Source organism: Sceloporus occidentalis, unplaced genomic scaffold (assembly GCF_023333645.1).
Source record: "Sceloporus occidentalis isolate IW3139 unplaced genomic scaffold, rSceOcc1.0.p SCAF_1, whole genome shotgun sequence".
Taxonomy (NCBI): Eukaryota; Metazoa; Chordata; class Lepidosauria; order Squamata; family Phrynosomatidae; genus Sceloporus; species Sceloporus occidentalis.
The window spans coordinates 250,962,804-250,988,427 of record NW_028316981.1 but is presented as its reverse complement, the minus strand read 5'-3'; the positions used below and the strand labels follow the sequence as shown (position 1 = coordinate 250,988,427).

The window sequence follows — 25,624 nt, the reverse complement described above, 5'->3', positions numbered from 1 at the left end:
TCTGGGTTCCTTCAGATGAAAAACTGTCTTCAGGCTATCCAACACATTACCCTATACATTAGCTCCCATCATCTCCAATAAAAGAACATTGTGTCAAAATATAAATCATTTGGAGGCAGAGCAAATGTTGAGTAAAGTGAATAAAGCCCTGGCACTACAGATATTTTGCAGGAACATTCAATTTAATTTGTGCTTCCCCTTGGACAATACCCCTCGGTACTGAGGAAATTTAGTTTTGTCAGAAAACAAAAGTGATCTTTGATGTAGTCACAACTGCCACTGCTTTTATTTTAAAGGAAAAGGGACATGAAACATGCATGGTTCCCACAGTAGATTTGCCACAGTCTTTGCTATTTGCCAGCTAACCTTGACTGGGGTCCTGTTATAATTTGTTAATTAATAATAATTTGTTTTATTTATATACCGCTATTCCAAAGATCATAGCGATGAACAGCAAGTAAGCTAATTAGCAAGTAAGCTAATTTGCCCCCAACAGTCTGGGTACTCATTTTAGCGACCTCGGAAGGATGCAAGCCTGAGTCGAGCTTGGGCCCTTTTGCTGGTCTTGAACTCGCAACCTTGTGGTTTCGAGTGAATGGCTGCAGTACAGGCATTTAACCACTGTGCCACCAGTTTACAATATATAAGCCAATTGCCCCCAACAAGCTGGATACTCATTTTACCAACCTAAGAAAGCTCCAGGAAGACCTGCGAGCCCCAGCCCTGGACTCTGCCTTCAAGGGGTGTGGCAAGGGAGAAGGGACTTAAGAACTCCAACTCCCAAGGCCCCTGGGAAGACCTGCGAGCCCCAGCCCTGGACTCTGCCTTTAAGGGGTGTGGCAAGGGAGAAGGGACTTAAGAACTCCAACTCCCAAGGCCCCTGGGAAGACCTGCGAGCCCCAGCCCTGGACTCTGCCTTTAAGGGGTGTGGCAAGGGAGAAGGGACTTAAGAACTCCAACTCCCAAGGCCCCTGGGAAGACCTGCGAGCCCCAGCCCTGGACTCTGCCTTTAAGGGGTGTGGCAAGGGAGAAGGGACTTAAGAACTCCAACTCCCAAGGCCCCTGGGAAGACCTGCGAGCCCCAGCCCTGGACTCTGCCTTCAAGGGGTGTGGCAAGGGAGAAGGGACTTAAGAACTCCAACTCCCAAGGCCCCTGGGAAGACCTGCGAGCCCCAGCCCTGGACTCTGCCTTTAAGGGGTGTGGCAAGGGAGAAGGGACTTAAGAACTCCAACTCCCAAGGCCCCTGGGAAGACCTGCGAGCCCCAGCCCTGGACTCTGCCTTTAAGGGGTGTGGCAAGGGAGAAGGGACTTAAGAACTCCAACTCCCAAGGCCCCTGGGAAGACCTGCGAGCCCCAGCCCTGGACTCTGCCTTTAAGGGGTGTGGCAAGGGAGAAGGGACTTAAGAACTCCAACTCCCAAGGCCCCTGGGAAGACCTGCGAGCCCCAGCCCTGGACTCTGCCTTCAAGGGGTGTGGCAAGGGAGAAGGGACTTAAGAACTCCAACTCCCAAGGCCCCTGGGAAGACCTGCGAGCCCCAGCCCTGGACTCTGCCTTCAAGGGGTGTGGCAAGGGAGAAGGGACTTAAGAACTCCAACTCCCAAGGCCCCTGGGAAGACCTGCGAGCCCCAGCCCTGGACTCTGCCTTTAAGGGGTGTGGCAAGGGAGAAGGGACTTAAGAACTCCAACTCCCAAGGCCCCTGGGAAGACCTGCGAGCCCTAGCCGCCGCTGCCGCCGCCGCTGTCGCCAGGACTGCACCCTTCGCCGGGCGGCCTCCTCCCGGGTTTTTCGAGGTGCGCATCTGCGCACCGCCCCGGGAGTGCCGCCCACGGACTTGGGCAACACCGGGACTGGTCTGGCCTTGGCGCTTGGCGGCCAGTTTTGGACGTGTGGGCCCTTTAAGGACCATCTGGGGGGAAGTTGGGAGGAGCCCCGCCAGGTGAGAGCGGCGGGGATAAAGCCGGGGAACCGGACCCTCCCGACACGCCCCCTTCCGCCTCCACGCCAGGACCACCGCTGCCGCCGCCGCTGTCGCCGGGACTGCACCCTTCGCCGGGCGGCCTCCTCCCGGGTTCTTCGAGGTGCGCATCTGTGCACCGCCCCGGGAGTGCCGCCCACGGACTTGGGCAACACCGCAGTTGCGAAGCTGCGCAGCTGCGCAGTTTTCCATCAGGGCGTGGGAGGCTTGGGTTAGCCAGGGAGCACGAGGATGCCTATAGTGGCTGCCCTCTGCTCCACTAGTTGCCATAGAGGGACGGGGGGAGGTTAGGGATGCGGGGGATGCCTGGGCCGGGGATGACATCTTGGAGGGCGGAGCCCCAATTGAGGTTGTGTGGGGCAGGGGGAGGTATGGCGGTGGGAGAAGGGACCTGCGTTCCAGGGGAAGGCGCGATCGATGCGCTATATCTATCTCGCCTTCCTGTCCCCCTCCCATCCTGAAGGACCTGAGGGTCGTTCCAACCGTGCCACAAACCCTGTCGCTGCTCCTGTGCAATGCCAGGTCTATTAATAACAAGACCCACATCCTCCAGGATCTCCTGGAGGACTCGAAGTGTGACCTGGCTTGCATTACCGAGACCTGGCTGGGGCCTGAAGGGGATGCTGTGTGGGCTCAGGCCCTGCCTGCTGGGTACTCGGTGAAGGACCAGCGCAGGTTAGGTGGGCGGGGGGGGGTGTGGCCTTGGTACATAGGAACACCGTGTCCCTCACCAGGAACCACATCCGACAGACCTCCTATATCGAGTGTATTTACCTGACCCTAAAGGCTAGGGACAGTCTAGGGATTCTGCTGGTGTATCGGCCACCCCGTGCATTAGCGGACTCCCTTAACGAGCTGACACAGCTGGTCGCTGAGCTGATGTTGGAGACGCCCAGGCTTCTTGTCCTGGGCGATTTCAACATTTCCCTCACGGCCAGCTATGTTCCATCCGGTGCGGCTCGGGAATTCATGGATACCATGACGGCCATGGGCCTGTCCCAGCTGATACAGGGTCCTACGCATTGCGCAGGTAATACTCTTGATATGGTTTTCTGTTCGGATGTGGAAAATCCGTGGGTGGAAATAGTCAATGTTTCCCCCCTGTCATGGACGGATCATTTCCTGGTAGAGGTGAAAATCAAGGCTTCTACCCAGATCCCCCCCGGGGGTGGTGGACCTACTAGGATGGTCCACCCTCGAAGGCTGATGGAACCTGAGAGGTTCCAAGAAGCCTTAGAGGGGCTCACGGTTGGGAATGACGGCGACTCTGTTGATGCCCTTACCGGTATCTGGAATACCGGCCTTTCCGGGGCTATACACAGGATCGCTCCCAAGCGCCCTCTCAGGCCTGCTTCCAAACGTAAGCCCTGGTACACGGAAGATCTCCGGGCGAGGAAGCGGGTTCTGCGACGGCTAGAGTACCGTTGGCGGAAACACCTTTGCTTAGACGACAAGACTCTCCTGGCCCAATTGTTGAAGGACTACGGAGAGGCAATACGAGCAACAAAGAACTCGTTCTATGGTGCTCGTATTGCGTCCGCTGAATCGCGTCCGGCAGAGTTGTTCAGGGTGGTCAGGGAGCTAACTCAGCTCCCTCCTGCCCTGAACCAGATCCTTGAACCTTCTAAGGCCTGCTGTGACTTGTTTAACAACTTTTTCGCGGGTAAAACCTCTCGTATAAGCGAAGGTCTGGACGCTGACATTATAGCAGAGCCTAGGGTAGAAGTGTCCAGAGCCTCCGCGGACTATGTTATACTGGATCAGTTTGAGTTGGTGAGTACCGAGGATGTGGACAAGATCCTCGGAAGTGTTCGGAAAACGACCTGCTCTCTTGATCCCTGTCCCTCGTGGTTAGCGGCCCAGGGGGGGCCGGCGGTAACGTCATTGTTACGCCGGATAATTAATACATCTCTGAGGGATGGGCAATTTCCATCGGATCTTAAATTGGCCATCGTAAAACCGATCCTAAAAAAGCCCTCCCTCGACCCCCTGGTTCATAATAATTATCGGCCAGTTTCGCTGCTACCATTTTTGGGCAAGGTGATCGAGAGGGCGGTTGCGATCCAGCTTCAGGCGGTCTTGGATGAAACGGATTATCTGGACCCATTTCAAACTGGCTTCCGGGCGGGTTACGGGGTTGAGACGGCCATGGTCGCCTTGGTCGATGATCTCCGTCTGGGCATTGACAGGGGAAGCGTGTCCCTGTTGGTGCTCTTGGACATCTCAGCGGCTTTCGATACCATAGACCATGGTATCCTTCTGGGGCGCCTGGCAGAGGTGGGAATTGGGGGCACTGCGCTCCAGTGGTTCCGCTCCTACCTCTCTGGGAGGTCCCAGATGGTGCAGCTGGGAGACGTGTGCTCCGGCGAGAGGCCCCTTAAAACTGGGGTCCCTCAAGGAGCCATTCTGTCTCCCATGCTATTTAACATTTACATGAAACCGCTGGGAGAGGTCATCCGGAGACATGGGGCGCGGGGTTATCAGTACGCTGATGACACCCAAATCATTTTCTCTATGTCTCCGACTGATGCAGTGACCGGGGATGGCGTCTCTCCTCTCGTGGCCTGTCTGGAGTCAGTAATGGGCTGGATGAGGGAAAACCGACTCAAACTGAATCCAGAGAAAACGGAGGTACTAGTGATAGGTTCCCCTGGTCCAGGAATGGCGGTGGTTCCACCTGTCCTGAACGGGGTCACGCTCCCCGTGAAGGACTCCGTGCGCAGTTTGGGAGTGCTCCTTGACTCGTCGCTTCACCTGACTGCTCAGGTGAATGCGACGGTCAAGAGCACCTGTTATCAGCTTCGGCTGATTCGCCAGCTGCGCCCATACCTGGCCCAGGGGGACCTAGAAACTGTAGTACACGCTCTGGTAACTTCGAGATTGGACTTCTGCAATGTACTCTACATGGGGCAACCCTTATACCAAACTCGGAAGCTTCAAATGGTACAGAACATGGCAGCCCGGCTGGTCACTGGTGTCTCCAGGACCAGCCATATAACACCTGTGTTAAAAGATCTTCACTGGCTGCCCATTCGCTTCCGAGCTCAATATAAGGCGTTGGTTATTACCTATAAAGCCCTAAATGGCTTGGGCCCAGGTTACCTGAAGGACCGCCTCTCTCCGTACATTCCGCCTCGCACCCTCAGAACATCTGGGCAGCAACTGCTGAAGGTGCCTGGGGCCAGGTTAGCTTCTACTTCAAGAAGGACCTTTTCCACAGCTGCCCCAGCCCTTTGGAATACGCTGCCCACGGAGCTCCGCTCATCTTCCACCCTGGCCCAATTTAGGAAGGACCTCAAAACCTTCCTATTCAATCAGGCATTCCCCGATTAAATATCCTGTGGGCCTCCCTCCTCTTCCGTGGCCATGAGGCTGGGCTAATGGGGATTTTTATTGTTATTTTAAGATTGCTGTATGTGTTTTTAACTTTGTATTTTGATGCACGTGTTGCATGCTGTAAGCCGCCCTGATCTTTTGGAAGGGCGGGATATAAATAAAAATTTTATTATTATTATTTATTAAGAAAGCATGGAAGGCTGAGTGGACCTTGAAGCCTTCCTCTAGAATCGAAATTACACTATTGTGGCTGAAGTACCAGCATTTAACGACTGCACCACCAGAGCTCTTTCTCTTACATATATTTAGGTTGATTAGCAAATTATCAACTCAGAACAGCAGCTTAGAGTTTACAACATAGCCATCTCATATATCAGGCTGCAGAGTAGTCTGACTACTCTCTCCCTTTGTCTTCTTTTATTCTCTCCCTAGCCTCCACCCAGCCTATAAGATGTTCAATAAAAACAATGGGCTGACTGTACCTTTTTTATTTCATCCATCAAAACAGAGAATCTCTTTGCATATCCTGAGGCCTTGCCATACAATAACAGAATACACAGATTAACATGGAAATCACTTTTTCCAACCGAGGGTCACACAGTATATACATACCCCACTTACTTCCATGCCAGCATTCTCTGAAGATGCCAGCCACAGATGCTAGAGAAACGTCAGGAATAAACTCTTCTAGAACATGGCCCCATAGCCTTAAAAACCCACAAAAAACTATGTTATAATCCAACTTTTTTTTTGAGGGTGGGGGGGTAAACTTAATGTGTATGCATGCTCTTTCACAATCCTCAGAATAACAGTTCTATGAGGTAGGTCAAGTTGAGGGAGAGTAACTAGCCAGAGGTCACCCAGTGAGTTTCATGGCTCAGTGGGGACTGAACCCTTGATCTCCCAAGTCCTGTTTGATCACTAGATAGTTCTGCTTTTTGATTTTCTAAAATCATCTTTTAAATTACATTTTCTTGCTTTCAGCCTGCAGTGATAAGGAGACCCCCAACTGTTATCTGTTACATTTGTGGTCGTGAGTACGGAACTCAGTCTATAAGCATCCATGAACCACAGTGTCTGAAAAAATGGCATATTGAGAATGATCAGCTGCCAAAACATTTAAGAAGACCTGAACCCGTGAAGCCAGTTGTCAGATCTATAGGAGGTAAGTAACAGTATAAAGTGATCAGTGCACAGATGGATGAGTCTGAGGAGGCAAAGTAAGTATCCATTAATATGTTGAATGTAAGTTTTACTTCAGCTAATTAAAATTATGCCACACTGCTTAAGCCCCTTCTACTTTCATTTGACAAATTAATGAATATTTCTGAAGACAAGAAATATCACTTTTATGTACATTTTGTATTGCCCCATATTGTTTTTTTAAAAAAAGAACCTGAAGACATATTTCTTTTCCCAAGCCTTCCCACTGTGAAAAATCATTTTTTCCCTTACCCCTTTTCATTGATGACCCTGGAATGTATATATCGACTTCCCCTTCTATCTGGCCCTTTTGTTGTTAGTATTACTGTGTTGTTTTTAATGCTGTTTTTATATATAATTGTTCGCCACTTTGATCAAAATTTTGGAAAAGCGGGTTACAAATAAACTATATTATTATTATTATTATCCCCAGAAAATGCCTGTTTAAACCCCCAATTTCCCCCTGTGTGATAAACTCCTGTGACGGTTAAGCTGGTATCATTGTTTTTTAATTCTGTAATGTGAAAGGGCCCCAGGGTTGCTGAGAGCAGATTCAAGCCCTGGTGAAAATAATGTTTGAGCCTCCCCTCTCACTAGGGTTGCCCTAACAGCAATACAAAACTCCAGACTGGCCAGTACACATGAGAAAGGCCTGTATAAAGCCAATCACAAGTCTCATGAGGTGGGCCTCACACAAGAGTTTCAGGCTAGAAGCCTCATAGAAACCTGGATCTCAGGAGAGGTCTCAGTGATACTTCAGTTGTCTGGTCCTATAGAATAGGAAGAATTGGTCTGTAGAACTGAGAATGGTGTGCCAGGCACACTTGCAACAGACAGATCTCCACAGCATCTGTTAAGTGATATTAGGCCATTTTGCTGTGTACCAGATGCTCAGGGGGTCTATCTGTTATGAGTAAGTTTGGCACTTGCCTTTCTGCTCTTACCAGATCCAAAAATATAGAATCTGTGGCTGCTGTGCCCCAAAGACAAAAGCTCCTAGGATCCTGCTCTGGCCCCTTTCTGGACCACTGGGCCCCAGTAATTTGTATGATCATCCCCCACTCCCCTGGTCAACCCTGTGGATAACATCCGTCAGATGGCTGTTTCTCTGCTGCAGCAAACTACCATGGAGGTTCTTTGAAGACCAGAAGCAACAAATGGGAGATGGGTATAACTCTTCTCTTGCCATCTGCTTTCCCCTGAAGCTTTCCTCTTCTGGGCTTATATTTGTTTTGCAAACTTCTCTTTAGAACTTTGAAATGAAATTTCAAAAGAAATCTGACTGGCAAAGAAAGGGTTAAGCATCTACTTCCCCATCCCTCTGCTTTGCTGCAACACACTTCCCCCAAGGGTATTTTTTGCAATAGTGAAGGAGCTAACATAGCAGCAAGGTAATGTGTAGTTTGGCCCTGACTATTCCAAAGTATACAACACACACATTCATTTCCTGCAAATGAGAAGACTATTTGCTTCAGCCAAAAAGAAACACAGTTGGTTGCTCATCTAGTGAAAAAGAATATTAGGAACAGACGCATTAAGAGATCTAAGGCTTATTCTCATATGGAGCACTGAATATGAATCATATTACAACTGCCTGGGTTTCTATGGAAAAGTCTGTATTTTTGCCTTCTATATAAACAATTGACTTTTCTTTTTTAAAAAAACACACCATTGGTTTTAAATTTGGGCTCAATATCTGAACATAAAATCTAGGTAATGCATTAAAAGTTACTGCCTAAAATACCATACCTTTTGGCAAAGGCACAGCACTTGCTGTTTCAAATAAAGCTATATAGTTTGCTTGCCATGGGCTGCCAAGGAGGATTGTGAAGTGTAGATGCTCTTGGTAGGAGCTCATTCAGTTGTTAAACAACCTCAACTAAAGGTAGCCTTGTGGAAAGAAAAGATGTTTTAAAGCCCATTTTAAGGCAAAAGAAAGAGCAAGGATTTGATGCAAATAATTATACTATTTAAAATGCATTCCAGCTGCCTCAGTCTCTAGACTTAATTGCAGACAGTTCCAGCTGAAATATGAAAATGGGCATAAACTGAAGTCTGCTGATTTTGCCCATTGGGTTCTCAAATTAACCCTGTTCGAAGTCATACCAAAGTCATTTAAAAAAACAACAGCCAAACTGGAACAAAGTTGGATCCTATACCCCAAGAACAAGAGGGCAGGAGGGAGGGGGACACAGCAAAATACAGAACGCGGTGTGCTTTTTCTTCCATCCCTTTGGTCAGATAATCTTGGCTCATTAAGCAGGATTTGTAAGAAAGCCAAGTGGTGAAACTGGCTGATATTGAAGTGTAGTTGAGTATGTTAATAATTAGCTAAGAATGTGAAACATAGCACATGCTGAAATGTTTTCTGCATACATACAAGATGATGTATTTGTAGTTTGTAGTTAACTTTATTTGACCCCCGAGACAATAAGCAGAGTTTTGATGGGGTTTTCCTCCCTCCTAAAGACTATGATTTAGTTAAAACTGAAAGGCTCAGTCAACAGGTATTTCCTGAAAATATTTTCCATAAAAAGTGAACACAACTCTCCAAAATGAAAACTGATATATTTTTTCTTTTCTTTCTTTGTTTTAATTTTCCAGCCAAAGGTTACTATGATCTTGATGCTTTAAATGAGTCTGCTTGGCAAAGTGCCCAGAGCCAGTTAGTTCCATGTAATATTTGTGGCCGTACCTTCTTGCCAGACAGACTGATCGTCCACCAGCGTTCATGTAAACCAAAGACACCAAAATAAAAGGCTCCTCCTTTGTAGCCAAAGTTTTAAAGAGCAAAATTCTTCTCACCTAGATAGGTTTCTGCATTGTACAGAATCAGGTTTCAAATGTGTCCTATTAAAATTAACTGAACACTCCTAATGTAAGTGAAATATGGAGCACGTAGCTTCTGCGACGTTGTGTGACATTGGTCATGACTACATTGGTCATAAGATTTAAAGAGGTTCAAGCATCTAGACGAGCCTTCAGAATGGCTTCCAAACTGCATAATGAATATCAACATCTTAATATAGCAATCTTTGCTAAGAAGTGGCTCTGCCTTTTCAAACCTCAGAGTTAATAAATCATGTGTAAGAATGCTTATGTTTACTGATTAAGTTTCTGTTAAAAAAATATCTGTCTGCTCAAAATAAAGACAATAAAACCTTCAGTAATCTTCTTCAAAAGTGGGCATTTTGTGTGTTTGGATGACCTAATTTCATTCCCCCTTCAAACCCTGAATTTTAAATATCCAGCCTAGTTACCACACTTGTTTCCAAGGTCTGGAGGACTTCAGGCAATAGTCAACATTCTCAGCTAACCGATTTGTCAGACTTGAATTTCCAGCTTTAGGCTCTAGTTTTACAGTTAATCTAGTCATCAATCTCATTTCTGAATCTGGGGAATCTGGGTACTGCATTATCTTTCTCCAGAAGAAAAATGGGTTTTCCCATTTCCTACTTCCCAAATTGTTCAAAAGTTCCTTTTTATTTCCTTAAAGTCAAGAGTTTGCTTCATGGTACTTCAATACCTCAAAGCCCACTGTACTACCTTCATGGAACGTGCCCAATACGTTCTAAAAAGGGAGCATTCTGGGAACGTGATGGGCCCCAGAACACAACTTACCGCACAGAGGAAAGCCACAGCTGCTGCCGGGCATTCCAATCACGTCCCCGATCTGTTCCAGGGGGCACGATTTCCGAGAACTGTTTCAAAGCGTTCCTTCAGTTCTCCTTCAGTTTGAGGAACATTGAAGTCCAAGGCTGTTCTTTGCCTTTCCCTCTTCCAGTTTGCTCGTCAGTCAAAATATTTCTCTTAGTCTGAAACTCTCTGCTTTCTCTCCAAGATTTGAATTATATGTATTACATCATTTTGTGATTATTTTAAGTTTTCAAAGAACTTTACCAATATTGTCCAAGATCCTACTTGTACATGTAGCTCCACCCATGTAGTTCCATGTTCTTCTTCCACTGGCAGCTGTGAGCCCACAGGAGATCAAAGGGTGATTGAAATCAAAAGATACCAGTGTTCCTGAAGCCACCATGCAAGGTATTCTTGCCACATTTGAAGAGAAGACATCTGAGTCACAGATCTAATTTTCACAGACAGAAGAATCCTACTTTGACATTCTTGTTAAGGCAATAGTTCATGAAGGAGAAGAGCAGGACCACATTTCATTTGTCACATTTTGATTGCCTTTGTTGCCTTTGTCAAGTTGTCAGGAATATCAGGGGTATAGGGCATGCTCTGTGTATGCAGACTTCCTGCAAATCTTAGCTCCTAATTCCATAGGGTTCTAAATCATAGAGGGAGCCTACAAGGAGGCTCCCTGTTTAGACTTCCTCCCTGATAAAGCATGGCGAGAAGGCATGATCAGCATGGGGATTCAACTGGGAAGAAGGGCAACCATGTATGGATACAATTCACATATACAGCTCAGTAGCATCACTAGAGGATGTGGGGTGTGTGGAGTGCACCAGGTGACACCCTAAGGGGGAGGGGTGACACCACTTTTCAAAGTTACCTTTTGGCAGAAACAGGCTGTGGCATTCATCTGTATCTTTTTAAAATGCTTTAAGAGATGTTGGGAGTGGGGTGAAACTGCTTTCTTCACCCCAAAAGGACTCCTGAAAGTCCTTTTGGGGTGAAGAAAGACCCAGCTTTGCTGGTTCTGAGGCATCCTTCCAGGGATGCCTCAGGTCTGGCCAACCTCCTCAGAGAGGAGAAGGGGTCGCGGGCCAACTCCTCCTCCTCCTTGCAGGGCTTTGATTTCCCTTCTTCCCTTCCTTCTCCCTGAAAGGGCTCTAAAGAGCCCTTTGGGGGAAAGGGAAGATCTGCCCCCGCAGAAGCCGCCGCAGAGGAAGCAGGAGGTAAGCAGGGAAGGAGATGGGAGAGAAGGAGATGGGAGGGAGGGAGGGAGGGAGGGAGGGAGGGAGGGAGGGGAGTGACTTTTGTCCCCAATGGTGGCACGGGTGCATGCGTGCTGTCATTGGGGACAAAATGACCCTCTGAATTATCCGACATTTTTGGGTATCCGACTATCAGTCAGCCCCATTTATGTCAGATAATCGAGAGACTACTGTATTTTAAATTACCAAATGCTGATCTGCTGAAATCATTGTTAATTATCAGAGTTGTTAAGAAAGGAAAACTTTCCTAGCAAAAGCCAGGATTTGTGTGCTCTTACTATCTGGAGGGTGGAATTCAGAGGCTTAGCTATGTTAGACTGGAATAACTGTATGCAAAGGGTCTTGTAGCTCCTTTGAGACTAACAGTGCAAAAGAAGTTGTAGCATTAGCTTCCATTGACTTGGGGCTCATTCCCACTTGGATTTAAATCAGTCCACAAATCTCATTGACATCGAATCAATGTATCGATTCCACAAAATGTGTAGTTCCCACTATGCAAGTGAATTATTTCTCTTTCCAATGCATTCATGTTTTATTTAACACGATTGTTGTTCCCACTGGTGTTTGTGCTAGAAGAGGATTGATTCAAATATTGACTGTAATCAAATCTGTTGTGTTATTTTTTAAAGTAAATCAAATGATTGCATTATCGCATCACTGATGACATAGCGACACATCATTTCTGTAACACAAACATTCTTTGGTGTATTGCCGCTCATCCCTTGTCACATTTCCAGCCATCTTTTGTCTATCCTTGTGGTCTGTTGGTGAGCGCCATGGATCCTGTCTCCCTAGCTGCCATTTTGCTAGCAATGCTTACATACTTGCAATCCACTGTCCTCATGTGCCTCTAGATGAGGAGTGTTCGCCTGTGTAAGCATGAGGCTTTGTTATCAGCCTTGGATGTGGATAAGGATGGTGAGAATGATGGGGAGGAGATGCAGATATCTGATCCAGCACCAATAACAGACACCTTTAACAATCACATTGTGGAGCTGAATATGGTTTTCTGATATATTGGTGAGGCCGCTAGTTTTACCATTGCTATGCAGCGCTTCTATGAACCTATTCCAAGAAGATGGTGGGTTTACCCAAAATCAATGGAGATTTGGAATTTTTTTTTCCTGTACTGTGTGGTCCAATGAGATGTGGAAGCAGGAGTACCACATGTCCAACAGAGTCTTCCATCTGATAGTTGAAGAACTGCACCCACATCTTAGAAGACAGGACATCCATTTACGTCAGGCAATTCCTGTAGTTTATATTCTTGCTCACAAAGGTTTCTACCTATTCCACCGTCACTACATGTTTTGTCAGGGATGATGGGAGTTGTAGCTCTTCACCTCTGGCTCTAACTCACCACCTTGTTTTGCACCGGAGCTGACCAGCTTTGGCCAGTGGTTAATGCTTTTCTCCAAAGCAGCAGAGTTTCAGAGAATAGGCTGAAGACCCTGACAAACTCTCCAAGCCTTCTCACTCTTCTTCCACAGAAGTCTTCACACTTCTCCAGGATCCTGCTGGCTCTTGTATCTTCACTCAAGACACCAGACAACTCAGTAGTCTTATATAAAAGATCTACTTTATTCTACTATATACAAATACTAATGCCCTCACAAATCACAATCTCTACAATCTCCAAACTACTCACAAAACTCCACAACTACCCAAAACACTCCAACTACCCACAAAATACATTGGCAAACATAGCAATTATTATAGCCATTGTCAAACACCACCCACTTAGTCAGTTTCCACCCAGTGGGCGTGTACACTCATTTTGATTGGTTTTCATAGTTCAACCCATACTTAATGATTTCATCATTTCACCTTGTACACTTAACGATTCTCAGGTGTTTCCAATTATACACTCTACATTTCTGTCCTTGGCATTTAGGACTGCTAAATTACATTAGCTTTTACACCTGTGTGGCTTCTTAATTGCTTTTGCTTAGTCATAGTGACTCTCACATACATGTTTTATTTCTTCTACTGTATATCCCATGTTGCATTTTCCTTAACATGTTTTGGTGTTGGGAAGCCCACTGTCTGTAAAGCATTTATCCAAGTTGTTATTGCTATGGAGATGGTCCTGATGCAGGAGGCAGTGTATCTTGGGGACCACAAAAAGGTGAGCATTTCTAGCTTCTTGTGGTGTTTGTATATGTATTTAACATGTCTACTTTGCTGTGTGCAATACTGATAGCTATTTTTTCATTTCTGATGTACCCACAGGTTATGGCTGGATTTGAGGCAATGGGATTTCCACAGGTGATCAGTGCTGTGGACGGCTGCCACTGTCAAATCATTGCTCCAATGCATCAAGGTGGTCAGTTCATTAACCGGAAAAATAGATACTCCATGCTGCTTCACGGCACATGTGACCACACAGGAAGATTCATAGACCCTGTGACAGGATGGGCAGGGAGCAACCATGACAGTTTTGTCTTCCATCACTCACCAGTCTATGAAGCCTTTGACCATCAAGTTGGGCCATTGCTGTTGGCTGATGCTGCCTACCCCATAAAGCCTTGGGTCATGACACCATTCAAAGGTGCATTGCATCCTTGCCAGGCAGTGTGCAACATGCATCACAACAGGACGACGACTGTGGTTAAGAGGGCACTTGGACGGCTAAATGCAAGTTGGAGATGCCTGACAGCCCCCTTAGAAGTTGCAGAGGAGAATGTGAATTCTATAATAGCTCCTTGTGTAATATTACACAATATAGTTGAGACAGATGGTGAGGTACGGACATGTTGCTCAGCTCAACCAGCACTCTACACAGTGAATGCTGCAAACAGAGCACCATATAGTGAGATTAAGAAAACAAAGGATAGCAAAGCTATATGGGAAGCCTTTGTTGATTAGTTTTGCCAACAGCAGCAACAATAAGATACTTTAGCTGCTTTACTGTGCAAAAATGTGCATATTAGTATAATTTGATAAATTCACTAAGGTAACTTTTGAAAGTATACAATTAGGTCATTAATTTGAACAGTCTACCCTTGCCTCCATGTGTTGGTATCTCATTGTTTCCTTACATTACCCTTGACCATAATAGACAGATTGTTATGCACCATGTGGACAATGTGGTGGTAAGTGAGAAAACTCCTACATTGCCTCCACTTGTGAGTGCTCCCTTTGCTGCTTCCCTTTTCTCTAGAAGATAATAAACATCATACTCAAAAATGTTGGAGTCCTGAGAATTTATTTTCCATGTGGATTTGCTGCAAGCTATGGTGACATACTTATGATATGTATTTCTTAACAGACACATGTACATTGCTTCCTCTTACCTTCTCTTATGTGAATGTCTAATATATAAAATTTCATTTTATATATCCCCCTTTAAGTGCTGTGACAGACATAACTAAAGTAAAAAAATTTACGCACACAAACAAAAACAGTACATAAATGTGCATGTTTACATGCACTAATAGCCTACGGGACGTAATGAAGTACTATATATATATATATATATATATATATATATATATATATATAATGTTTTTGTTTGTTTGTTTGGTATGCTTTTGCATGGGCTCCAGTGCACAATGTAACTGTTTAAAAATGGTTATCAGTGGCAAATGCCCCCCCCCCCGACAGTAAGGTCAGATTACACAATTGCATTTTGGTTGCCTGATCTTTCCCCTTCTACATTAGGGAGACACTCTACTATTAAGGTTAAAGAATTAACAGTTTGCGAACAGTTAACAATGAAACAGTTACACAATTACATAATTAACTAACAATTAAACAATTAAACAGTAGACCCAATCTATATTTTTGTAGCAAACGCCTGCTTGTAGTTCACATGTAAGTTGAGAAATGAAGAATGGTTCCACATGTATTGTTTTTAAAAGAAATGATTAAAAAATAGAACGGGCCTTCCCTGTGGAAACATTAAGGAATACATCTGCATTTCAGGCCAGGGTCATTGACACAAACCATAACAACAGTGCCTGGTGTTGCAATAGGAATTGCATGGATCATAGGTATAACAATTGTTTAAAATGTGCCTGTCAAAGCGGAAAGGAATGATATAAAGATATCGCAAATCTGATCCATTGATAAAACGCCACGGGATAGGAAGACATGGCAAATCCGCTGTATTGTCTCCATGCGGCCACTGTCTCCCTCCTTACTGCCCAATGATGTTCCCCTTAGAATGCATGGTGTCCATGCTTTAAAAGTGAAACAGTGTATCAAGATACCCACCTGTTAAGCACACAGAAGCAGTGTATTGGTCAAAATGATTTTTTTATTGCATTTGAAAAATGGAACAGTTGAAAAGTACACTTTAATGCATACTTGAGCAGTAGGACATCATGGCTTGACAGAGGGTTGCCCAAATTGAGTACAGGTGTACCCATGAGAGTCATCTCCTGGTGGGCAACATTGCCGAACAGCTCAGTGCTGCCAGGAAGCTGATGCATTCCAGCAACAAGAGAAATATTAATATTTACGAGGTTGCCTTGTGCAGCCTGGGCCTTAAAGGTTATGCTCAGAGCAGTGCCGTTCCAAGTTCAAAAACCTGAAAGGCACATGGAAAATTTCAATGGCAACCCTCTGTCCGCCAAGAAGCCTCCTTTCTTCTTGAGAATGAAGGCACTTTGGGAGCTTGCCAGGAGACCATCATGGCAAAAAAGGAGGCCAGCAGGCAAGTTTAACCTGTTTGATTTTTTAGATTTCAGATAAGGGGAGGGTCCCATTGTCCTGAGGGTGATGTACTTCTTTTTCCTTCGTCTATAGGTGCCAGACCGAGAAGAAGGGGAAAGGAGGAATCCTCATTTGAATATGAGGAAGGTGAAGGCATTCCTGGGGGTTCCCCTGCCAGACACCTTTCTATTCCACCACAAGGTAAACTCTCGTGTGTGTGTGTGTGCATGTGCACGCAATATATATATGCATGCTTTTAGACCTGGGTGACCTCAACATCTCCCTTGAGACTGGTTTAACAAATCTAACACATGCAGCTTGGGAGTTCATAGCTTCCATAACAAAGATGGGCGTATCCCAGATAGTCCTTGGGCCTACACATTGTGCAGGTCATATCTTTGATGCAGTCTTTTGTTCGGAACAAGCATATCTGTGGGTGAATTAGTTAATATCTCTGTATTGTCATGGATGGATCATTTCCTGGTCAAGCTTGGACTGAAAGCCACTGTCCCACCCTTTGGGGGTGGAGGACCTATTAGAATGGTTTGCCCTTGAAAGCTGATGGAACCTGCTAGGTTCCAAAAAGCCTTAGAGGGTTCTGTGGTTGGTAATGACACTGATCTTACCAAGGCCACAGACACAATTACTCCCAAGCGTCCTTTTCAGCCCGCTTCAAATCATACATCCTGGTACACAGAATACATTTGGAAAATGAAGCGGGCTGCACACCTAGAGTGCTGCTGGCAAAAATCTCAACTTTTATCTGACAAGAAACACCATAGAGATTTCCTTGATTTCTGTGGAATGGCAATAGATGCAACAAAGCAGTCTTTCTTCTCTGCACGTATTGCATCTGCGAAGTCTCATCCAGCAGAGTTGTTCAGGGTAGTTAAGGATCTAACTCAGATGCCTTCCACCCTGAACCTTTTATTGGAACCAACTAAAGTCTGCTATGATGCATTTAATGACTTTTTTGCAGATAAAATCTCTCAGGTAAGAGCTGACTTGGACGCAGGCATTATTTCAGAAATGACAAGAGAGCTGTCCAGCAGCTTCGTGGACAGTGTTAAAATGGATCGGTTTGAGTCTATGAGTACCAATGAAGTGGACAAGCTCCTTGGAAGTGTGAAAAAGACAACCTGCCCACTTGAATCTTGTCCCACATGGCTGGCCGTCCCAGGAGGAGATGCAACAAAGGAGTTTCTTCAATCTTTAATTAATGCATCTCTCAGGGAGGGTTATTTTCCAGCCAGCTGGAAAGAAGCTGTTGGTAAACCATTACAGAAATAACTGTAGATCAGTTTCCTTGCTCCCATTTGTGGATAAGGTGATCAAGAGGGTGGTTGCCATTCAACTCCAAGCAGTCATGGAGGAAACCGATGATCTAGGTCCATTTCAAACCAGCTTTAGGATGGGATGCAGAGTTGAGATTGCCATGGTCACCTTAGTTGATGATCTCTGTCTGGGTATTGACAGGGGAAGTGAGACCCTGTTGGTACTCTTGAACCTTTCAGTGGCCTTCAATACCATCAGCCATGATATTCTTCTGGAATTCTTGAGGGAGTTGGGAATCGGGGGCACTGTTCTTCTCTTAGGCAGATTCCAGATGGTAGTGCTAGGACACAGTTGCTCTTCTAAAAGAGAGTTAAAATCTGGCATCCTTCAAGGCACCATTCTCTCTCCCATGCTATTCAACATTTACATGAAACTGTTGGATAAGATCATCTGGAGACACAGGGTTATCAGTACGCTGATAACACCCAAATATGTTTCTCTGTGTCTCGGACTGCTGCAGTGACTAAGGAAGGCATCTATCCTCTGAATGACTGCCTTAGGTAGGTAATGGACTGGATGAGGAAAACCAGACTCAGGCTGAATCCAGGTAAAATGGAGGTACTCGCTATAGGCACCCCAAATCCAGGGACGGAGATTTACCATCCAGTCCTGGATGGGGTCAAACTTCCCTAAAAAAACAGTGTGCGCAGCTTAGGAGTGCTCCTGGACTCTTCCTTTCAATTGTCATCTCAGATAGATGTAACAGCCAGGAGCGCTTGCTATCAACTTCGGTTGATACACCAGCTGCATCCTTACCTGGATCAGGGAGACCTAGAAGCAGTGATACATGTCCAAGTAACCTCTCATCTTGATTTCTGTAACATGCTCTACATGGGGCTACCCTTGTGCCAAGTTCAGAAGCTTCAATTAGTTCAAAATATGGCTGCAACCTCCCAGAGGTCCTTTCTATTTGCCGCTCTGAAACTGTGGAATGACCTGCTGGAGGAAATCTGTCTTATCACCACCTTAGACGCCTTTAAAAAGACTGTCAAGACGGATCTCTTCTGGCGGGCCTTCCCAGACTGACCTCCCAAAGAAAGAAAGCAAAGAAAGGAAGCTACCCTGTCTGCCGGTATCGTCCATACCACCTGCTTATTTTTAGACTGTATTATTATTATGTAATTATTTTAATTGCTTTGTATTTTAATTTTGTAAGGGTGGGAGGATTTTGGGATTAATGTGACTGATTTATTGTGTCTTCTGTATTTGTATCATGCTGTAATCCCGCCTCAATCCATATATATGCATGTTTGTGCGTCCGTGTGTGTGAAATACACACACAGAGACATGAAGCATACATAATCTCTCTCTCTCTCTCTCTCTCTCTCTCTCTCTGTGTGTGTGTGTGTGTGTGGGTGGGTGTGGGTATGGGTGCAATTTTCAGGCTGTGTGTGTGTTTGCATATTTTTGTTGTTTTATTGTTAGCAACATTCTAAAAGGTACAAGCAATTGCAATAAAATGCTCTTTTCTTCCTTCTACAGTTCAGGGGACCAGGGACAGAAGGAGGAGAGAGGAGGACTCCTCATCCTCAAGCTCTCCTGACGAAGAAACCACTGAGGGTTCTCTCAAAAGACACACTCTTTCCCCTCGACATGGTAGGGACCAATCCCTTTAACGTAAGTAGTGAATGTAGATCATGTACTAGAAATATTAAGAAATTTGTGTGTGTGTGTGTGTGTGTGTATACAAACATCTGTAACTAAACATACATGAATCTATGTATACACACGCACACATACACACACATATACTAATATAGATTCATGTTTATGTTAGTGTGTGCATACATGGATCAATGTGCATATATTTAGGTGTGTGTGTGTGTGTGTGTATGTACTTACATATGTGAGTGTGTTTTTGTATTTATACACACATTTATCTAAACCAAAACATCACTTTATACATATATGTGAGTGTGTGTATGCATCTTTCAATGTGTGTGTGTGTGTGTGTGTGTGTGTGTGTGTGTGTGTGTGTATATATATATATATATATATAGAGAGAGAGAGAGAGAGAGAGACTCATGTATGAAAAGATACACATCCACCAGTTCTGGATTTGTGGAAGTACATGCACCTATACATACATACATAAACAAATAATTATATCTTTTGATTTCCATAGATATATGTGTGTGACATATAAATGTATGTGTATGTATAGCTAGTAAACATCTAATAGTATTTATATGCGCATGTGCGCGTGTGTGCGTACACACACACACACCCCTATTTAAAAGCTGTTTAATATATAGTTTAAAAGAAAAATTTGTGAATCCCTACTTAGATCCATACAAATACATACCAATATCATATTAATATTTTATGCTTTCCTCCCACAGATGATAACCCTGAGGAACAACCAGGGCCATCTGGGGTGCAGGTCCATGTAACCCAGGCACCCCCTACACAGGACGCTGCACCTCCAGAGACTTGTAAGTGTATACACACATGTAACGGTTTGCATTACATCTGCTGATGTAATAGCAAAGATTGAAAAATATATAATTTTTTCATATTTTGTTTTGTGTTTCAGGGTCAGAAGTTTGTGAAAGAATCGAGCGTCTGGAGAACATTGTGGCAGATAACCTGCCCCCCCAACATCCAGATGCTCCACCTTCAGGTTTTTGTAGGTTATCGTTCCACTACCAACTTAATGGTGATGTTATGCCTTAAATTATACATATGTCACACAGTGCACATACCTGTAGTTGTTTAAATGTAATGTTGACTACTTCTGGTAATTATATTAAAACATTTTTTAATTAAGTTAATATATTGTTTTGATGAAGGGACCCAGCTCAGTGATCGCCTAGAGCGTTTGGAGCAGAGCCTTATAGCAGCCAGGGAAGCTGCTCCACCACCAGGATTTTGTAAGTTTGCTAATTAGCCCATGCAACCTACATATTGGTAGTGTTAATTCCTGAATATCTCAACATGCCCCCATATGCTTGATAGTTATGCTATTTATGTAATGTATTTCAGGGAACACTGTGGTCGAGCGATTGGATAGGCTGGAAAGGTGGAAGGAATCTGTGGAACAGTAGAAACATTAATTTTTGTTTAATTAGCAATGTTGTTGTTTGAGCAGGAGCACATTGCCAACTTTGTTGTTTTTAATATCTGCACAATGTTTTCATATTGCAATTTATTTATGAACCACGCCACTGTTGTACAGAATAAACCTTTTATTGTATTGTTAAACTGTCATGTTGTCTTTTTTTTGTTTTTTGTTTTTTGGCATCACCCTTTCCAACCAAAGTTTGATATGTTAGGGAACAAAGATACAGGCTTTTTCATCTTTCTTGCAGGTCTGCTCTGGGAAACCTCCAAGGGGCTGAATGACTGCTGCTATGGTTCAGCTGAAACATGATCTTGAGTTCTCCGAGGATAAGCCCCTGGAGTTGAACTTTTATAAGCAGTCACTGAGCTAGGATTAGAGGGCCAACCCCTGCATTAACAGGCGGTCCAGCATTGCTGCTTTGAAGCTCACTAGTGGATGCCCATTTATGGCAGGCTGACTAGTTAGTCTTTTCCTCTTTACCACTCTGGCCCCTGTCCTGCCTGTTGCATTGGAAGTCATTACAAAGCTTGTGAGTTCCCTCAGAACACGGGTTTGTTCCTTGAGAACATTGAGGAGATAATCAAAGTCCTTTTTGTTTGCTCAAGATACACCTCTCTGTTATGGCGGTCTTTTCCCCTCTCCCTTTGTCTGCTTTCTCTGTCCCTTTCCTTTTTCCATTCTCTACTCTCCCTGTCTTTCTTTCTAATCTGGAAATCTCTTTACCTAAATTAAACATCCCTTGTCTCATTTCTTGCAGCTTGCTCCTTCATATGTTCAAGGAGAAGGTTCAGCTGCCTTGAAGAGCGTTTGATCATTTTTTCTGCAGTCTTTTCCACTGTGCTCCAATCTTGCCTCTCGTCGATCATGGCAAATCTCTCAGCTGGGGTCTGGATGTGATGTTCACTGAGTAAGAGAAAGTATATAGTAGGAAACACACAAATTAGATAATCATCCCACATCTCATGTAAGAGCAAAATGATTCTGCCCTAAAGGAAATGCTGACAAATGTTCATGGTATATCACATCCACAACCATTCAGTTATGTATTGAGAGAAACATATTATTAACAAACCCCTTGGTCCTGTGGGCAAGGAAAGTCCAGGCTTCCCGTAGTACTTATTACTGGGCCCATCAGCAGGGACCTCCATCCAAGTACCTGCATCATTGGTCTCTTCCACTTGGGTGCTCTCATCTACCTCGTCAACTGGTTCAAGTGTTAACATAACAGTCTCCTCTTCCTCTCCTGGGAAATCTGCAGACAGAAGGAGTGGTACATTATTGTGAGTACCGAGGAAGTGGACAAGATTCTTGGAAGCGTTAGGAAGACAACATGCTCTCTTGATCCCTGCCCCTCATTGCTGGCAGCTCAGGGGGGAACTGCGGTAACTTCTATGCTGCACCACATAATTAATACATCTTTTAGCAAGGGGCGGTTTCCATCTAGCCTGAAATTAGCAGTTGTTAAACCTCTGCTAAAAAAGCCCTCCTTAGACCCCCTGATACATAACAACTACCGGCCTGTGTCGCTGCTGCCTTTTTGGGGAAAGGTGATCGAGAGAGCGGTTGCCTTCCAACTCCAAGTGATCTTGGATGAAACGGATTTTCTGGACCCTTTTCAAACTGGCTTCCGGGCGGGCTATGGAATTGAGACTGCCATGGTCGCCTTAGTCGATGATCTCTGTCTGGGCATGGACAGGAGAAGCGTGTCCCTGTTAGTGCTTTTGGACATCTCAGCGGCTTTCGATACCATTGACCATGGTATCCTTTGGAACGCCTTAGGGAGTTAGGTATCGGGGGCACTGCGCTCCAGTGGTTCCGTTCTACCTCTCGGGTAGATTCCAGACGGTGCAGCTGGGGGACGTCTGCTCCAATAAGAGGGAACTAACATCTGGTGGCCCTCAAGGAGCTATTTTGTCCCCCATGCTATTTAACATTTACATGAAACCACTGGGCGAGATCATCCGGAGACACGGGGCGCGGTGTTATCAGTACGCTGATGACACCCAGATCTGCTTCTCTGTGTCTCCGACTGATGCAGTGACTAGGGATGGCATCTCTCCTCTAAATGCCTGCTTGGAGTCGGTAATGGGCTGGATGAGGGAAAACAAACTCAGACTGAATCCAGAGAAAATGGAAGTACTGGTGATAGGTTCCCCAGACCCGGGTAGTGAAATTTGTCCACCTGTCCTGAATGGGGTCACGCTCCCCCTGAAGGACTCAGTTCGCAGCTTGGGAGTGCTTCTGGACTCATCGCTCCAATTGACATCTCAAGTGGATGCAACGGTCAGAAGTGCTTGCTACCAGCTTCGGCTGATACGCCAACTGCGACCCTACCTGGACCAGAGGGACCTTGAAACGGTAGTACATGCTCTGGTAACCTCTCGATTGGATTTCTGTAATGCGCTCTACATGGGGCAACCCTTATACCAAACCCGGAAGCTTCAATTAGTGCAGAACATGGCTGCGAGATTGGTCGCTGCATATTCCAGAGCAGACCATATAACACCTATCCTGAAAGATCTCCATTGGCTGCCTATTTGCTTCTGGGCTCAATACAAGGTGTTGGTAATGACCTATAAAGCCCTAAATGGCTTGGGCCCAGGGTACTTGGAGGACCGCCTCTCCCCATATAATCCGCCCCGCACACTCAGGTCAGCCGGGAAGAATTTGCTGAGGGTCCCAATATGCGGCAACCTCACAAAGGGCCTTTTCCATCTCAGCTCGAAAAATGTGGAACAACCTTCCTGACAAGCTCCGGTCCACCACCTCCCTGGATCTTTTCAAAAAGAACATTAAGACCTTTTTCTTTCACCAAGCTTTCCCCCCATGAGATGTGATATTATGCCCTTCCCCCTACTTTGTAGTGATTTTGTAATGTTTTTTGGATCTTTAACTCAGCTGGCTGTGTAATTGTTTTTTAATATGATCCTTTTAAATTGTTTTTATTGACATGTATGTATTTTTATGTTGGAATTTTAATCTGTATGCTGCTTTGATCATCACGGAAAAGCAGGATAAAAATAAAATTTATTATTATTATTATTATTATTATTATTGACAGAAAACCCTTTTTCAGACCCCCTTCCAAAAAAACCCTTTCTATATAAAAAATAGAAATGGAGAGGTACCCATTTACACCCTTGTCTTTATTTCTGCTCAACAAGTAAGTTTTGTATTCCTTAAAGAGCCACGTGGCTATTTGGGAGGGGGGAGGAGGAATAAGGGACAGAAAAACAAAGGAAGACAGAAATGTACCTTGATCACCTTTGGAAACCCTCCTTATACTGTTTGCTCTAGCCAGAAATGCCCATATGTTACCCCCCATCATGTCCTTACAGCACACCCAACCCACAACTGCAAGGAGAACTGGGATAGCTATAACAAGAATGCCACCAGTGTGCATGTTCTAATGCATTACCTCAATTACTACCGGTCACATAAACTGTCTTACTTAATTTCCCCCTAGAAGGCTGTGTCATCCAGCCATAGTTAACATCCCCCCATCACGACATCTGCAGAGGATGTCCACCGCTACATGCTCATGAGAGCTGTAAAATATTCCCTTAAAGAGCCCATTAGCTATACCTCCATCCCAAGGAAGATTTACTGGGCAAGTAGAGATCATTGCAACAATGCAAACTTGCTATACAATTACCTTGTGATAACAGCTCTTCAGAGCCTTCCATGGGCTGCTGGTGATGATGCGGTTCCATGCCAGGTTCCTCATGATTACTTCCTCCCAAGATTTTCATCACTTCTGTTGCTGGGGTCACCCTTTTAACTTCTGTGCTGACATTTTCCACAAAAATGTCCTTCAACTCTTGCAAAAAAGGGCATGGTTTCAGCACCCATCCCACTTCTGGTTAGCAACTTTAAAGTTACGCTTCATTGCCTTTGCGAATCAGTTCTATCATGACCTCTCTCCCTCATCTTTTTAGCGATATTCTCATAAATATCAATATTGCAGTGGCTGTGGTTGAGCTGCATCTGCACCGTCACTTAGTTCCAAATCACTATCAAATCAATCATCTCCTCCCTTTTCCAAGCTATTCTCTTACCACCCTTTTTCAACTCTGCCATGACTAAAGGAAGATTGTGGTGTGTGGCTGTGATCTGCGATGGTACGGAGTGATGCTCTGTGAAGAGTTTTTTTTTTAAAAAAATGGCACTGAAACAGGGGTTTAGGGTTGGGTGCAAAGAGGCAAAAGGTTGGGTATTACTAAAAACACAATAAAGGGGGAGGGCAAAGGTGGGCACCAGTGCCCATGAGCCACCTGGGAACGCCCTCTCTTTGGGTAAACACCAGCAAGGAATGACCCAAATGGCACCTATGGATCTGCCCATCAACCCACCCCCCAGACCTCATGGAGGCGGCAAAATAATTCCCACTCCAATGGGTACCAGAGCCATGCAGGGGAATTGCAATTCACCACAAATGCAACTGATCAATAAATCTATCATTTAAAAAAACCCATGTACTCACATGCCAATCCACTCCTACATACATCTGCGGTGGCCACCCACTGGCACCCACAGAGTAATGAACAGAATTTGTGTCCAATTCCCCACTTTAAAAGGGCCCAGAATTGCATTGTATCGCATTTTCACTAACAGTTTTTTTTTTAAAGGAAGTGGGGAACATCCACAAATGTTTCTTACCTCTTCGCAGCACAAGGGGGAAAATGGCGGATTCAGTAATGTGATGAAGGGACAGTCAACACCCCTCTCCCCATCCAACTGATTAGTCCCTCCCACAAGTGATGCGAAGAAAAGATCCAGATCCCATTCCCACTTCTGGAACACGGTTCTGAATTGATTCTTTTATAAAGAACCATCAGAAAACTACTCTTTAAAAAACCCGATTTTTTTGCTTCTAAATCACTTCAAAGTGGACCAGAACAATTGGTAATCCACTTTATATTGTAGTGGGAATGAGCCCTTGGTCTACTTTCCTAGATGCAAGGAGTGAACTGATGTCTAAGAAGGACCTTTATAGACTATCAATATCCATGGAAATGCAAAAGTTGTAGGTCCTATAACATCCAAACAATGATACCTTTATTGGACCAACCAAAATGCCCAATGCCCAATAAAAGTATCATTGGTTGGATGTTATAGGATTTGCTATATGGCCAACACGGCTAC

At 44.9% G+C, this 25,624-nt stretch overlaps 1 protein-coding gene across 4 annotated transcripts in view; it reads left to right on the top strand.

Annotated features, from left to right (window-relative positions):
* LOC149323744 (zinc finger protein 474-like) overlaps positions 1-20,494 on the top strand; it is a 44,055-nt gene extending 23,561 nt beyond the window's left edge. The window contains exons 5-11 of one of the 4 annotated variants that reach the window (XM_089491697.1): positions 6,299-6,479; positions 16,174-16,281; positions 18,898-19,011; positions 19,758-19,850; positions 19,952-20,044; positions 20,208-20,288; positions 20,401-20,494. In XM_089491697.1, coding sequence (XP_089347823.1) covers positions 6,299-6,479; positions 16,174-16,281; positions 18,898-19,011; positions 19,758-19,850; positions 19,952-20,044; positions 20,208-20,288; positions 20,401-20,462 — 732 coding nt within the window. In that variant the 3' untranslated portion in view covers positions 20,463-20,494. Of the gene's footprint in view, positions 1-6,298; positions 6,480-9,121; positions 9,663-13,653; positions 13,796-16,173; positions 16,282-18,897; positions 19,033-19,757; positions 19,851-19,951; positions 20,045-20,207; positions 20,289-20,400 lie in introns of those variants that run through there. The other 3 variants (XM_089491703.1, XM_089491719.1, XM_089491711.1) reach the window with 3 other exon arrangements.
* Positions 20,495-25,624: the final 5,130 nt, after the last annotated feature.